This window comes from Cherax quadricarinatus, chromosome 11 (genome assembly GCF_038502225.1).
Source record: "Cherax quadricarinatus isolate ZL_2023a chromosome 11, ASM3850222v1, whole genome shotgun sequence".
NCBI classification, from domain to species: Eukaryota; Metazoa; Arthropoda; class Malacostraca; order Decapoda; family Parastacidae; genus Cherax; species Cherax quadricarinatus.
This window is the reverse complement of record NC_091302.1, coordinates 13277588-13294528: the sequence shown is the minus strand read 5'-3', so window position 1 is coordinate 13294528 and position 16941 is coordinate 13277588. Positions and strand designations below refer to the sequence as shown.

Sequence of the window (16941 nt, the reverse complement as noted above, 5' to 3'; positions counted from 1 at the left end):
TTAAATTATTGTAAACGTATTTAAAATATATTTAGTTGGGTTAGGCTAAAATAAATTGATCTTGCTATAATAAGGTTAGGTAAGTTTCCTAAGATTCTTTTGGTACAAAATTAAAAATTTTTACATTAACATTAATGAAAAAATATATCTTTAAACCTATAAGAGAAAATTTCAGAAAGGACTTAATTTTAAATGAGTTCTTGCTAATTGACCAGTTTTACATATTCGGCACGACATATGTAAAAAAAAAAAAAAATTACATATTCGGCACGACATATGTATATATATATATATATATATATATATATATATATATATATATATATATATATATATATATATATATATATATATACACACACACAGAGAAAGAGAGAGGCAAGTAGGTAAAAAAGAATTTCCTGGGATGTAGGAACGCGGACGACTCTGACAACTTTACCTAGTGGCAATGGTCAGGATTTGATGCTTTATTACGCACTGGGGAAACTTTAAAGTTTTTCAGTGCTCTCTCTCTCTCTCTCTCTCTCTCTCCCTCTCTCTCTCTCTCCCTCTCTCTCTCTTTCCAGTAGCCTCTTACTTTCTTCCAGGTACGCTCTCACTTTTTTCCCAGTCTCTCACTCAGAGGAACCAACACCAGCGTAAGTCCTCGGATCACGGTTAAACATCTAGCTCTACTGGGTGCGTGATTCTTGCAGGATTGAGTTGTCCTGTGGGTTAGAGCGTCGTTATTATCGCTCACCATGAGGCGGGCCAAAACGACATGGGTTCGAGTCCTCGGCTACTCGCATTGTTGTTATTTAATAAATACCACTCGTTCAGTTTACAATACTATGTCTACTGCTTATGGAGGCTAGCACAACAAACCGGGAGTTGAATGGAATTAGCTTAGAAGCACCCACACCACCGTATGTCCTCGAATCACGGTAAAGCACCTAGCTATGCTGGGTGCGTGATTCTTGTAGGATTGAGTGGTCCTTTGGGTTACAGTGTCATGTGATTTTTGCTCTCCATGTGGAGGGGCAAAACGACATGGGTTCGAGTCCTTGGTTAGTCGAAGCTTTGTTATTGATTGAATAAAACTTACATAAGCATAAGAAAGCAAGAGTCAAAAAATATAATTTGAAAACCTGACAAATTTGACAGTGTTATCATTTATGATAAAAAAAATATGTTGAAAAAAATTCTCCTTTTTTCCAGGTTATGGTGCGGGAGAGGACGTCTCCAGCAGCGCCTCCGGTAACAGACACTTGTAACTTGAAGCCGTAGTAGTGAGTGGGTAGGGTTGTAGGTAACAATGTGTCTCAACACGAGTGTCGTTGCAAGTTTAGAAACAATGGCCGTCCTTCCCTTAGCAGGTGAAGCTACCGTGAACGTTTCTCTGGATTTGTTTACAAGTGGCAGGAGGGTGCGAGGGTGAGAACGAGGTTTATGATCGGTGTAAAGAAGTTTGGCAGTGATCCCTCAGTGGTTTACGCGCGTCTCGAGACCAGGGGTGAGAGAACACAGGAAGCTAGGGTGAGAATGGTCCATCGTGCATGATCCACAACACTGGGACGATGGCCCCAAGGCACCGTGGCTGCCGGTCCATCCAGCTCCTCTGGTGCCCTATCCACGCCCTGGACGTCGTGTGGGCGTGACAAGGGCGTGGGTTACCACAAGAATGAGACTGGCATGGGTGGTGTGGGCGGTGGTGGTGAGCGCTGTGGTGAGCGGTGGCCAGCCTGATCAGGTCCTTAGCCGCCTGGTCTCCACGAAATACGGCAAGATCCAGGGTTTCATCCGTCACCACGCTAGACACCCACTGCAACCCGTCGAGGTGTTCCTTGGAGTACCTTATGCTTCCCCACCCATGGGAGAAGGCCGCTTTACACCCACTAGCAGCCCGCTGTCCTGGGAAGGTGTGAGGCGGTGCACGGAACTTCCGCCTGTGTGTCCGCAGTCACTGGCGGACACGGAATCTGGGGAGCTTCCCCCCGCCCGTGCCGCCCAACTGGCTGCCTTTAGACCACTCCTGCAGCACCAGAACGAAGACTGCCTCTACCTCAATATCTACAGTCCACACGACGGTAGGTTTCGTTCTTTCATGAACTGGGCCCGTAGCCAGGATCATTTCCGGAGCCTATGATCCGGAAGTGTATATATATACAGAGTGTATATAGATACATAGTGTATATAGATACAGAGTGTATATAGATTAATAAAATATTTTCAACAGTTTTTCAGAAAAAAATATTAAAACAAATACTGAAATTTATTTTGCTGATCACAACCTTTCACTAATATGCAATAAATAATATATAATGAATAATTGTCATAGTGCATATAATTATTATTAATATTATTATTCATATTAAACGCAAAACCCATGTGGGACATTCAGCGCAAGATATAGTGGAGGCTTGATCCTCCGTCTCCTAATTAGAGACAGACAAGCTTCCTATTTGTACTCATCTATAATCCAAACATAGAAGTCATGTAGCTAATAATATGTACATATCACAGAACATATGATATTTAAAAGGCTAAGAAACAAAACAGTGCCAGGCAAACTACCATTGTCAAAATATCTGAACTGCTGAATCGATTCTGACACACAGTTGATCTCAGCACAGTTGTACTTGCTCCAGGATACTCACACAACATTCTGCCTTTGCACCCGTAACAGGAAGACTGCAAAATATTCTCGTTGTAATGCATCTGGAAAAATAAAAGTGTTTCCTCCAGATTTGCTGAATTGATACATTTTAAATGCTGTAAATTCCTCAAGTAAATCTCCAGACTCCTCTACGCTATATTTACTACACAAATTTACAGTTATTTCATATCATAGGCATTAATTGCAGGATATTTTCACAAAATATTAAAATTTGACTACGACTTTCTTATTGCCTCATATTGCCCAGTCATGTTTCCAACAAGACAGCCCAGAAGAACATAAAAAACATTAGTTTTGTGGTGATCTGATCTCGTTACTGTTATTCTCTCGCTCTTCCGTCTTTATTTTTCCAATATTGAGGCTGCTATACCAATGTTTATAGCAACTATCGCACATTCTGATGGGATTATATCCCATTTATTTCTTCGATAAAATTATTCGTCCATCTAATTTACGGTTTTTAACCTCTTTCTCTGTTGATGAATTTCTGACTTTTAGACCATTGCTTCTGTAATCAGTGACTTTGGAAAATTACCCTGAAATTGGAGCCATAAGGATGATCTCTAAAAATTGCTTATCGATAAGAATTGAACGCAAATCCAAACGAGACTCACAAGATAAGTATAGACATCTGATCTAGCATTTCAACTACATTTGTTACATGTTCAAGATGAGTAGCAAGCAGTGTAACACACACTGGCTGGCCAGTGTGTGTGTGATATATTATGTAGGGAACAGTGGCCTCGGCTAATATATTAAATACAAACGATCCTGGTCCTGGCGACCATAGTAAACATGGAAGAGCTCTGTTCCTCTCCCCGTTCCTCCAGCTGACGATGCTCCAGGACCCCTAGTATGTTTCTCCTCATCATAATACTGTGTCTTGACACCTCATAATGCTAGTGACCCATATGTGTTACCTTCTTCGAAATGTTTTGGATCTCAACATGTTTCTTTCTTTACAGTGATATTGTCTCTAATACGTTTCACCCCTTTTAATGCTGGTATCCCGAACGCATTTTGTTCCTTAGCATTATAAATGCTAAAGTTCCCAACACGTTTCACTCCTTATAATGCTGGTATCCCCAACACATTTCATTCCCTATAATGCTGGGATCCCCAATGCGTTTCACTCCTTATAATGCTAATGTTCCCAACACGTTTCACTTCTTATAATGCTGGTATCCCCAACATATTTCATTCCATATAATGCTGGTATCCCCAATACGTTTCGCTCCTTATAATGTGCTGGTATCCCAAACACGATTCACTCTTTATAATGCTAATAATAATAATAATAATAATAATAATAATAATAATAATAATAATAATAATAATAATAATAATAATAATAATAATAATAATAATAATAATAATTAAAATTATAATGATGAAACTCAAACCCAAAAATAAGGCAGAGCTTCTCTCACGTCGTGTGGTTCATGGGGTCAGTGGGAGCCCCATCAGCAGCTGAATCAGTGCTGTTGTCTACAGGAGCTCCATCAGCAGCTGAATCAGTGCTGTTATGTACAGGAGCTCCATCAGCAGCTGGATCAATGCTGTTGTCTACAGGAGCTCCATCAGCAGATGAATCAGTGTTGTCTACAGGACCTCCATCAGCTACTGGATCAGTGCTGTTGTCTACAGGAGCTCCATCACCTACTGGATCAGCGCTGTTGTCTACAGGAGCTCCATCAGCTACTGGATCAGTGCTGTTGTCTACAAGAGCTCCATCAGCAGCTGGATCAGTGCTGTTGTATACAGGAGCTCCATCAGCTATTGGATCAGTGCTGTTGTCTACAGGAGCTCCATCAGCAGCTGGATGAGTGTTGTTGTCTACAGGAGCTCCATCACCTACTGGAACAGTGCTGTTGTCTACAGGAGCTCCATTAGCTACTGGATCAGTGCTGTTGTCTACAGGAGCTACATCAGCAGCTGGATCAGTGGTATTGTCTACAGGAGCTCCATCAGCTACTGGATCAGTGCTGTTGTCTACATGAGCTCCATCAGCTACTGGATCAGTGCTATTGTCTACAGGAGCTCCATCAGCTACTGGATCAGTGCTATTGTCTACATGACCTCCATCAGCTACTGGATCAGTGCTATTGTCTACATGAGCTCCATCAGCTACTGGATCAGTGCTATTGTCTACAGGAGCTCCATCAGCTACTGGATCAGTGCTATTGTCTACATGAGCTCCATCAGCTACTGGATCAGTGCTATTGTCTACATGAGCTCCATCAGCTACTGGATCAGTGCTGTTGTCTACAGGAGCTCCATCAGCTACTGGATCAGTGCTGTTGTCTACAGGAGCTCCATCAGCTACTGGATCAGTGCTATTGTCTACAGGAGCTCCATCAGCTACTGGATCAGTGCTGTTGTCTACAGGAGCTCCATCAGCTACTGGATCAGTGCTGTTGTCTACAGGAGCTCCATCAGCTACTGGATCAGTGCTGTTGTCTACAGGAGCTCCATCAGCTACTGGATCAATACACTTGTTCACTTGAGGTCTAATAAGCTGACTGATCAATACTCTCCTCGACTGGAGTTTCATCGGCAGTAGGATCAATACCTCCTGAGCATCGTTGTCGTTGCGGGCCAAATGATATGACAAGCAAAGCACCTAACGTCCTCTGCCTCCAGCCTGCTTCACATAAACTGCTTAAGAGAGAATGGGGCAGTAGAGGCAGCATTTGAGAGAGAGGCCATAACGTCAGGAATTTAGGCAGAGAAGAAACATGTTAAGTGTACCACTATCATGCTGTCATATCAATTTGTGTCTGAGACTCTTCTTAACCTCCCACAGATTTGCTCCAGTTACCTGGTTTGTATCACCCAAGTGAGGGGCACTCAGACTGTTGTGTCTAGCAGAGCAGCAGTTTATGAGAGTCTTAAAAGTAATGGTCGATTGTACGAGGGAATACTCTTAGGTGATAACTCTGAGCATAACAAAGAGGTTCTCGTCCGTGATACTGCGTCCTGATGCTCTTCTGGAAACGATATAAGAGAAACCAAGATCAATTTACTTAAAGATGCTACTGTAGACGCCACTTTGCAGTAATCATATTAATTATGGACACTCTCTTGAATTTCACTTAAATTATGACGAGGCTGCCATACATTGTCGGCGTTGGTTCAGTCTCGAGTAAAACACGAATAATAACGTGATTTTATCAACTAGTAGAGCTACTCTGCTCTTCCTTGGATAAAAATACGAATAATAACGTGATTTTATCAACTAGTAGAGCTACTCTGCTCTTCCTTGGATAAAAATACGAATAATAACGTGATTTTATCAACTAGTAGAGCTACTCTGCTCTTCCTTGGATAAAAATCGACTACTACACATTACCCTTTGAGTTTAGCTCTTCTCTATAAAGGTATTTTTTATTGATTGAAACTCTAAGAACGGACGTGAAAAATAACACAAAAATTGGTTTTCATGTCATGTAAAATATTAATAACTTCCTAAACTTTCTCCTTAAAATGCACTTTAGAGGGCAAGTTTGTTTAAAAAATAATAATTATATATGAACTTGGCTGGAAAGTGTTGGGAGACAAAGGAAAAATATACACACGGAAGCGGAAGTACAGGCAGGAACAGAATGAGCCCAATGGTTCACCCAGAGGTGCAGGAAGGCCGAAGCTAAAAGTGCTAGAGCATGGAAGATATGGGAAGCAAAGAACACCAGAGAATTGGAATAGTGAAGCAAGCAGAAGAAGAGCCAGATAGGAATATCTGTGAGTAACAAGAGAGGCTGAACCACAGTTTTAGAATGACATAGCATCATAAACCAAATCTGAACGGAAGACAACCGGGAGGGATTAGGTAAAGATGCTGATGGAAGGAGTTGAGCTCACTAAAAATGGCCAGGAAATCTATGAGGAGCTGTACAAAAGGTTTAGGTAGGTATGCTCAGTGGAATCAAGAACATTTTCAGAGAGTCCTCGACACAATTCGAACAAGACCAGAGGTAAAGAAAATACTGAGTGAACTAGATACCTCGGAGGCAATGAGATCTCCAGCAGTGATTTTCAACGAATCGATTGAAAGAGGGCATCTAACAGAGGTCAGGAAAATAAAGAATGTAGTCACAGTGTTAGAGAAAGGGGACAGACAGGCGGCACTGAACTACAGCCCAGTATCACTAGCATGCACAGTATGTAAGGTCATGTATTCAATGATCTGGAAAAGAGTAGTGGAGCGCCTGGAGGAGAGTGGATTTATAAACAACCAGCAGGGATCTCGAGATGGTAAATCCTGTTTCACAAACATTCTGGAGTTCTAGGAAAAGGTTACTTAAGTTAAGTAGGAGAGAGAGGGATTAGTGGGCTGTATAGTTTTGGACTGCATGGTGTTCGATACAGTACCTCACAATAGACTGGCACACAAACTAGAGGAACAGGCAGGAATTACAGAGGAAGCTCTAATATAGGTCAAGGAAATAATGGAAGAACAGACTTGAAGCTCTCAGAACTGTCGTAGGGTATACATTCCAAATATGGTGCAAATGTTACACACTAACAAGGACCAAGGACCGTTTTCGGGTCACATTGGGAAACCACGTTGCCAGATAAATTAGGTAAGTTTCATCAGGAAAAAGGACAAGTGTTTTCTGACGCGGGTCTTAGTCTTATGATGACTTGATATTAGAACTTTTGGTTATCTGACCGAGTCCTTCCACTGGCTTACCGGACCACCCCTTTAAAATTTTTAAGATTACATTGAAGTAAAGCATGAGACTGGAGCGCCTCATATGAAAGAGATCTTGACACCCGTGGTACAGTAGGATGAGCATGAGCCCTAATGAGGAACGTGCTTCAGCAAGGTGTAATGCAGTATAACACTGGCTCAAACCTGAGTGAACCTTAATGATACGGTGAACCCAAGTGACTGAGGACTCGGAGATTAGGGGAGGTGACAGGTCGACAGAGAAACACAGCTTCCAGAATGGTAGAGTCACAAAAGTAGAAATGGCTTCTCACTTGCGTATAATCAGGTGGAAAAGAAGAATTCACAGATTCTGTTGTAAAGGTTTAAGCAGCCTGTTTATTTCCTCAAGATTCCGCTGGTCTCATCAAAACACTCGGGCTCGGGTAAAAAAGGAACACCCACAGAGATTACCATCACAAAATGGGTTCACTCACTCGATTGGCAGAAGGCTTTTAAAAACACGAATGATTTAAAACAAAATGTCCATAATTTGTCTTTAAAATGCTAAGCTACCACAAAATCAAGATAGGTTAGACCTGCAAAAAGAATTAAAAATATAATATTGATAATTATCGATTCTAAACGCACTATGAAGAGCCGCGTAGTAGATCAAGGCGGCCAGGAAGCTTACAACGCTTAGATACATCTCACATCCGCTCGACAGAAGAGGTTGCAAGATTCTGTACGGGGCACAAGTACGCTCACACCTTGAGTATGCTCCACTTTCTTGGATTGCCTACCCTCTGTTCCACCTATGGCTTTTGGACCCGGCCTAGACAGAGCTGTCATTCCAACGGGAGAGATGTGGACGGTCTTACTGTTATGTAAAACACACATATTGTCAAAGTACCACACTTGACTCCACTCCTCAGACAGCGAAAAGTGAGCTACACAACAAGACGGGCAGCAAAGAACAACTTCACTCTGGGTGTACACTTCTTAAGAACATCACTTCTTCTAAGGTCATTTATTCCTAGGACGATTCGAGTCAGGAACATGTTCGTACAGCAGAACGACATCAACGGAAAGTCAGTTAATCAAATAAAATCGCTGGGCTACACATGGTTCCAACTTCATCCTATTTCCTCGTTGTGTCCTGTCTCAAAAAAAAAAGGCTTTCAAATGAGCTGAGGTAGGTAACAGCTCTTTGCTTGTAAACAAACCCAGAAAGACATTGTTTAAAAAAAAAAGGAATGACTACTCAAGAATGTGAGAGAGCCAAGCAGTCAAGTGATTCCCTCTTGACTTGCAGCTCATCAAGTCACTATTATCCTAGAATGTAGTGCCATGAAAGGCTGGTAAGCGGGGCTAGAGTTTGCCATCAGCACTCAAATGACCCCCACCTCAGCCACACTCCCATGCACCATAAATTACGCACGTACAAGTGAAGCTTTCCCTCATAGTAACTTATCCCAACCTAAACTAATCTAATCTATCCTAAGCTCTATCTATATTGCAAATAAATGGCTTTCATAATTTAATTTTTTATAGCACGCAAAATAATATTTTAATGTTACGGCTGTGTTAGGTTGTCCTTTGTTAATGAACTGTACTTTATATGCAAAGTACGCATAATATATTGCTGGAATGGTACACCGTCTGCTCTTTGTATGTCTGTACTTCATGCTTTTCGTGTTTAAACGCTGCAGTTTTTCATTTCATCATCTCCATTTATTACACGATTTTAATGCTTGTCATTTGTTCTGTGGAGGATCACATTGTGATTTCCACATGTTTTAAAATTCTCTATTCTTTCACTTCTAAATTCGTGAGCCAGTAATCATCTGTGAATAGATTTTTGCTATCTACTCTTCCTCAATTACCTAAAAATCGATTGCACAGTAATAAATGATATACACAGCAGTAATCGTTTCCCTTCTTATTACTTCTCATTCTCTCAACCTTCGACCTCCCTCGACGTTTTCAGAGGCAATTCCTTCCTGCAAATTTCCTTTTCTAAATCCACCACAATTCTTTCACCTAGACAGATTCCATATCTTCGTCTCCAAGGTACTTTTTGCAGCTATGGCTGCCGCATTCACTGGATTATCAGTCTTGACATCTAAAGGATTCACATTCTCCTGAAAATAATCATTCACCTCAAAATTTCAGTGTTTAGGAAAAAAAATAATATTAGCTTGGCCCATATGGAAGAGCCCATAGTCTTCGACTATGGGCTCTTCCATATGGGCCAAGCCAATAGTAGAAGACTATGGGTTTTTCCACTTGCAATCTGAGAAGCGTAAAATTGATACGTAAAATAAGTGTGAACAAATAAAAAGTATTTTATTTGTAGTCATTAAACCAATAGATAAATATAATTTTTTTTAAGTCTCAGAAGCATGAAGAGACATGTTAACAAAATGACGATGAAATAAATCTCTATATCATTTACAAATAATTCACATCTTAGTGAGGAAACTTTAGTCAATCTTAGACCTTTTCCAAGTCACCTGATAATGGCCCAAGAAGGACCGAAGCATCCTCTAAGTTTCCCCTCAAAACTGAAGGTAATTTAGGAAGTATTCCAGCCACAATTTAGTGACTATTATTCCACACCTCATTCACAAGAATTTCATAAATAGTAAATAACACATAAATTAAAATCAGATATTTGCATTGTCTGACACACCTAAAAATAAGAACAGCAAATAATTAATGTGTTTTATAGCAAGCATAATATATATATAACAAAACATATAGGCTTATATTATATAAATAGCTATGACACAAAAATTTAAAATCCCTGCAACAAATAGTTGTTGAGGTGCGCTGTTCATAAAACATTTTTAATTAGAAACAAGTTACTTTAGTGGGAGAATTTTTATAAATGGAAATAAAAGAGTTAACCATGCAGAAGTGAGCCGGGTAACGTACTTTTTATGCATTTCTATGTACATGTTATTAAAAAAAAATAAATCCCTATATTTTTAACGTCCAAATTTCTCTATATAAGTCTCTCTCTAAAATTCGGGCGACTCTATTATATATTTCAAATAAATACACAAACACACACACACACACACACACACACACACACACACACACACACCAGAAACGAATATGCACAGATGAGAAGGGAGGCTGAGCGGCAATACGAAAATGACATAGCATCGAAAGTCAAGTCTGACCCGAAGCTATTGCATAGCCACATCAGGAGGAAAACAACAGTCAAGGACCAGGTAATCAGACTGAGGAAGGGTGATGGGGAGTTCACAAGAAACGACCGAGAGGTATGTCAGGAGCTCAACACAAGATTTAAAGAAGTATTTACAGTGGAAACCAGTAGGACTCCAGGAAATCAGAACAGGGGGGTACACCAGCAAGTGCTGGATGAGGTACATATAACCAAGGAGGAGGTGAAGAAGCTGCTGTGCGAACTTGACACCTCAGAGGCGGTGGGACCAGACAACATCTCTCCGTGGGTCCTTAAAGAGGGAGCAGAGATATTGTGTGTACCATTAACAAAGATCTTCAACACATAATTTGAAACTGGGCAACTCCCTGAGGTATGGAAGATGGCAAATGTAGTCCCAATTTTTAAAAAGGGAGACAGACATGAGGCACTAAACTACAGACCTGTATCACTAACGTGTATAGTATGCAAGGTCATGGAGAAAATCATCAGGAGGAGAGTGGTGGGGCACCTGGAAAGAAACAAGTGTATAATTGACAACTAGCATGGTTTCAGGGAGGGAAAATCCTGTGTCACAAACCTACTAGAGTTTTATGACAAGGTGACAGAAGTAAGACAAGAGAGAGAGGGGTGGATCAACTGCATTTTTTGGACTGCAAGAAGGCCTTCGACACAGTTCCTCACAAGAGGTTACTGCAAAAGCTAGAGGATCAGGCACACATAACAGGAAAGGCACTGCAATGGATCAGAGAATACCTGACAGGGAGGCAACAACGAGTCATGGTATGTGACGAGGTGTCAGAGTGGGCGCCTGTGACAAGCGGGGTTCCACAGGGATCAGTCCTTGGACCTGTGCTGTTCTTGGTATATGTGAATGACATAGCGGAAGGGATAGACTCAGAAGTGTCCTTGTTTGCGGATGATGTGAAGTTAATGAGAAGAATAAAATCGGATGAGGATCAGGCAGGACTACAAAGAGACCTGGACAGGCTACAAGCCTGGTCCAGCAACTGGCTCCTTGAGTTTAACCCTGCCAAATGCAAAGTCATGAAGATTGGGGAAGGGCAAAGAAGACCGCAGACACTATATAGTTTAGATGGCCAAAGTCTGCAAACCTCACTCAAGGAAAAAGATCTGGGGGTGAGTCTAACACCGAGCATATCTCCTGAGGCGCACATCAATCAGATAACTGCTGCAGCATACGTGCGCCTGGCAAACCTACGGATAGCGTTCCGATATCTCAGTAAGGATTCGTTCAAGACTCTGTATACCATTTACGTCAGGCCCATACTGGAGTATGCAGCACCAGTTTGGAATCCACACCTAGTCAAGCACGTCAAGAAATTAGAGAAAGTGCAAAGGTTTGCAACAAGACTATTCCCAGAGCTACGGGGATTGTCCTACGAAAAAAGGTTGAGGGAAATCGGCCTGACGACACAGGAGGCCAGGAGGGTCAGGGGAGACATGATAACGACATATAAAATACTGCGCGGAATAGACGAGGTGGACAAAGACGGGATGTTCCAGAGATGGGACACAGACACAAGAGGTCACAATTGGAAGTTGAAGACTCAGATTAATCAAAGGGATGTTAGGAAGTATTTCTTCAGTCATAGAGTAGTCAAGCCGTGGAATAGCCTAGAAAGTGACGTAGTGGAGGCGGGAACCATACATAGGTATGATAAAGCTCATGGAGCAGGGAGAGAGAGAGGACCTAGTAGCAATCAGTGAAGAGGCAGGGCCAGGAGCTGTGACTCGACCCCTGCAACCACAAATAGGTGAGTACAAATAGGTGAGTACACACACACACACACACACACACACACACACACACACACACACACACACTCTCACTCACGCACGCACGCATAAATAGGCGGGGCCAGGACCTATGATTCGAACCCTGCAAACACAAACAGGTGAGCACAAATACACACGAGAAAGTACAAATGCTGCAAGACCAGTCCCAAAGCTAAGGGTATATCCAGTGAAAAGAAGTGAAGAGAACACAACATGACAACATTGGAGGACAGTAGGGATAGGGGAGGGACATGATAACGACGTATGAAATGCTGGGAGGAAATGACAAGATGAACAGTAACAGAATTTTTCAGAGAAGGGAAACAGGGAAAAGAGAGCAACTGGAAGTTGAAAACTCAGATGAATGAAAGGGATGTTAGGAAGCATTTCTTCAGCTTTAGAGTAGCAAGCAAGTGGAACAATCTACTGAGTTAATGGGAGAGATGGCATATATATATTGCTTCAAAAAGAGGTAAAAAAAGGCATTTTTAGTCGGGAGAGTGGAGCTAGTAGCGACCAGCGAAGATGTGGGGCCAGGAGCTGTGACACGACTGAAGCAACCACATATAGGTGAATACATATAGGTGAGTACACACGCACATATGTATATATATGCAAAACAACCAGAGGGAAGAGTTGAATCATTTAAGTCCCAACCGATGGTTTTGCATTTTTATCGCTTTTCCGCGATTTGCTGCATTATGCAGACATATATATATATATATATATATATATATATATATATATATATATATATATATATATATATATATATATATATATATATATATATATATATATATATATATATATATATATATATATAAATAGTCGATCTTCCCCACTTGCTCAGCTTTCAGTGCCTTCGCTAAATCTCTGTAATTCCCTCAAGCGTCGAAATTTTGTGTTATAAATCACCCGCGTCGCTGGCTCCTCACCCGCTTCTCCAATAGACAGAATATATTTCCAAACTCTGGCGACTAGCGCTGCCTTTTCCCACCCTGTGTCACGAGGCTAAATAAACTTGTTTCTTTTCATAAACACCAAAAAAAATAAATAAATAAATAGGAAGTACAATGCATCATTTTTTTTTTTTTCAGAACAGAAGGATTTCCAGGTTTATTTTTTTTTTTGTCACTTTCATCATGGAAAATTTGATCAGGACGCTGATAACTCGATAATAAAGTTATACTGGAAACATAAAGCGAGTTAGGGAATTTTTCGCGTTAGGAAGCACTGTGTAGATTTTTTTTTTATACTGTATGGATGGCTGTATGAAAAAGAAGATACAGGTTCAGAACGAGATTTAATTTGGAAAATGTTTCTCTCTATCTAGAGTTTTATAAAGCCGTTGACTTTATCTAGGCTTGACTTAATCTAGGTTTAGCTTTATTTAGGTTTAACTTAATCTAGGTATAACTTTATCTAGGTTTGACTTTTTCTAGGTTAGGCTTTTTCCAGGCATGACTGTTGTAGACTTGGTTTACATCAGTTAAGAATAGTTTAATCCCTAATGGAAAGATTAAGCAACTCTTAGTGTATATACTCTGAGAGATACACACCTGTTAGTGTTTATGATCAGAGTAATAAACACCTCTCGGTACGTATACAGAGATATGCTCAGCTATCATTGCATATACACTGAGAGATATATGACTAATGTCTATGCACAAAGAAATACAGACCTCTCTGCGTATATACACTGAGAAATACACTTCTCTCGTTTTGAAAATGCTGAAAAATACACACCTAAAATAAATCATCTCTGGAATCACATTGGTGTGTATATATTAATGAATACAGCTCTTGGTGTATATACACTGAGGGATACACACATCTAGGAGTGTATCCCTCTACACTAACAGATATACACTTCTTTCATGCACATACCTTACGCGAGTAAACGTCTTTCGGCGTATTTGCATTAAGAGATTTTCACGTCGTGATTGATATCAACAGGTAGATTCACACCTTAGGAATGTATATACTGAGAGGAATTCACTTCTAGGTGTATATATACAAAAGGGGATCCACACCTATGCAAATACGATACTGCGAGATATACAATTCTCGGAGTATATGTTATGAGATACGCACAACTTACTGTATATAATCTCAGACGTACACACCTTTCGGTATATATATATATATATATATATATATATATATATATATATATATATATATATATATATATATATATATATATATATATATATATATATATATATATATATATATATATATATATATATATATATATATATATATATATATATATGTATATATATATATATATATATATATATATATATATATATATATATATATATATATATATATATATATGTACATATACATATATATATATATATATATATATATATATATATATATATATATATATATATATATATATATATATATATATATATATATATATATATATATATATATATATGTATATATATATATATATATATATATATATATATATATATATATATATATATATATATATATATATATATATATATATATATATATATATATATATATATATATATATATATATATATATATATATATATATACATATATATATGTAAAAAATAATAGAATGGCAGAAGACTTATAATTCTGAGATATCACCTGTCATACGATATTACACATGTCCCATTATGGTGCCGGTGGGATGGTTCAGGACCTGTCAGCGTTTAAATTCTTCCAAAATTTTATTTATTGTAAATCAACCTAGTTTGTATAGCCATAAACCAATATTCATATTAAAATTTTTTTTTTTTTTTGATGAAGCTTGATTCAGTTATTTTTCTCTCAGTCTTTTGAAAATCAACTGAGTGGTTAAAATGTCTCACATGAATAAACAGAGCATTAGACTTGCCCTGTTTTAAGTATTTATTAAAGATTAGCCGGTATTCTCCCGGCCCGGGCCTTTTCCAAGTGGTGGCCCGACCTTGGCTCCCTCTTTATGTCTGTAAGTCTCCCATTACCTTCATCTTTGGGACCAACTGTCCCCAGGCCTAGCCACAAGCTAGGCCTTCTGGTCTGCCATCCCCGCCACAAGGGGGCAAATGGGAATTCTTATGAGCTAAAGGCTCGGGCTCAGGCACCTACCCTAAGAAGGGTTATGGTATCGATACTGTAATTTTTCAGTACTTTTCCCAGTTTGACTGTAGTAAATTATATTACGTTTTTTACGGGAAATCTTGTAGACACAGCTATCAGCATTTTGGGACGAATTTTTAATCAGTAGTTTTTTTTACTATATTATGATTTTTAAATGCAACTTTGATTATAAAATGTTTGCATATACTAGGTGTATCAAGAAGGTTTTCAAAGTAAGGGAGAACCAACATGAATAATCTTTTAGATAATAAAGATACTTATTCCAAGCTTAGAATCCCTTACACTCACTTAATAGTAACTTTAAGATGAATTAATTAAAAAAATTATGACGACCCATCATTATTTACCTCATATGTATGGATTAATAAAAAAAATACGAACCAGGCAATCCAGCTAAACCCTTAATTAGCTCCTTGGGTTCAGTTTTCTATAAATTATTCAGATAGTAGATATGTCGAGCCCAATTGTTGGAATAATTTCTAATTTAATTAATAAATATAATATTGATTTGGTTGATAAATAAAGCACCATAACTGATTTAAAAGATTCCATTATGATCCTTGGGTAGCAGCGGCCTTTATCTACGACGCTAGACTACCAGATTTTACCTATCACAACAACAAGCGTCAGAACACAGATCTTGGTCCCTTCTTGAAAGCAGTCACCACGGCCTGGGTGGTGGCGTGCTGCCACCACCACGAACTGCCTGTACGTTGAACAGGGACCCATTTCTCTTTGTTAAACTTGTTAGGTTTCGTTGATGATCAAACACGTTTTGATTGGTTGAACCATTTATCAAAGAGGAGAAATCATTGAGGTGTGTGTGTGTGTGTGTTTCAACGCCTGGACTCACTCACTTTCTCACCTCTGCTTTCCAAAAATCTTCCTTTCAACGGAGACACGCTGCATGACTGTTGTTACGCTAACTCTGACTTTGTCACTTTGTTGGTAAGTCTGTCACTCAGCCCTACAGTACTTTGTTACCTTTGCTGATTTGGTGTATTTTGTGAATATAATGAAAATAATAATAATAATAATAATAATAATAATAATAATAATAATAATAATAATAATAATAATAATAATAATAATAATAATAATAATAATATTAACGATAATAATAATAATAATTATTATTATTATTATTTTCATTATTATTATTATTATTGTTATTATTATTTTAATTTTTATTAGCAATAATAACAATAATGTACATGAAACAATATGTTCAACTAATTCGTAATTTTCTCAGTTTTATGATTTAAGGTGAGATATATGTAGTCTACGTGTCTTGTCTCTACAATACATAATCGTACAGTCATACAGTATTCAGAGAAAATGAAAATACAGCTAGATGCACAGAAGTGTCTTACGGCTCAGTGGCACCGCCTAGAGTTTAAAAACGAGGGACACGGGATAAATCCTGGTAGGTTTGAGACAAGAAAACATCTCTTAGCTTTGTAAATGAGGATAACTCTTGGATTTGTA

General features: G+C 38.9%; 1 protein-coding gene across 2 annotated transcripts in view; it reads left to right on the top strand.

Moving 5' to 3' along the window:
- LOC128687702 (neuroligin-4, X-linked) overlaps nt 1-16941 on the top strand; it is a 328474-nt gene that overhangs the window by 170907 nt on the left and 140626 nt on the right. For both annotated transcript variants that reach the window (XM_053775304.2, XM_053775303.2), the window contains one exon: nt 1198-2066. In XM_053775304.2, the coding sequence (XP_053631279.1) occupies nt 1661-2066 (406 nt within the window). In that variant the 5' untranslated portion in view covers nt 1198-1660. The remainder of the gene's footprint in view (nt 1-1197; nt 2067-16941) is intronic.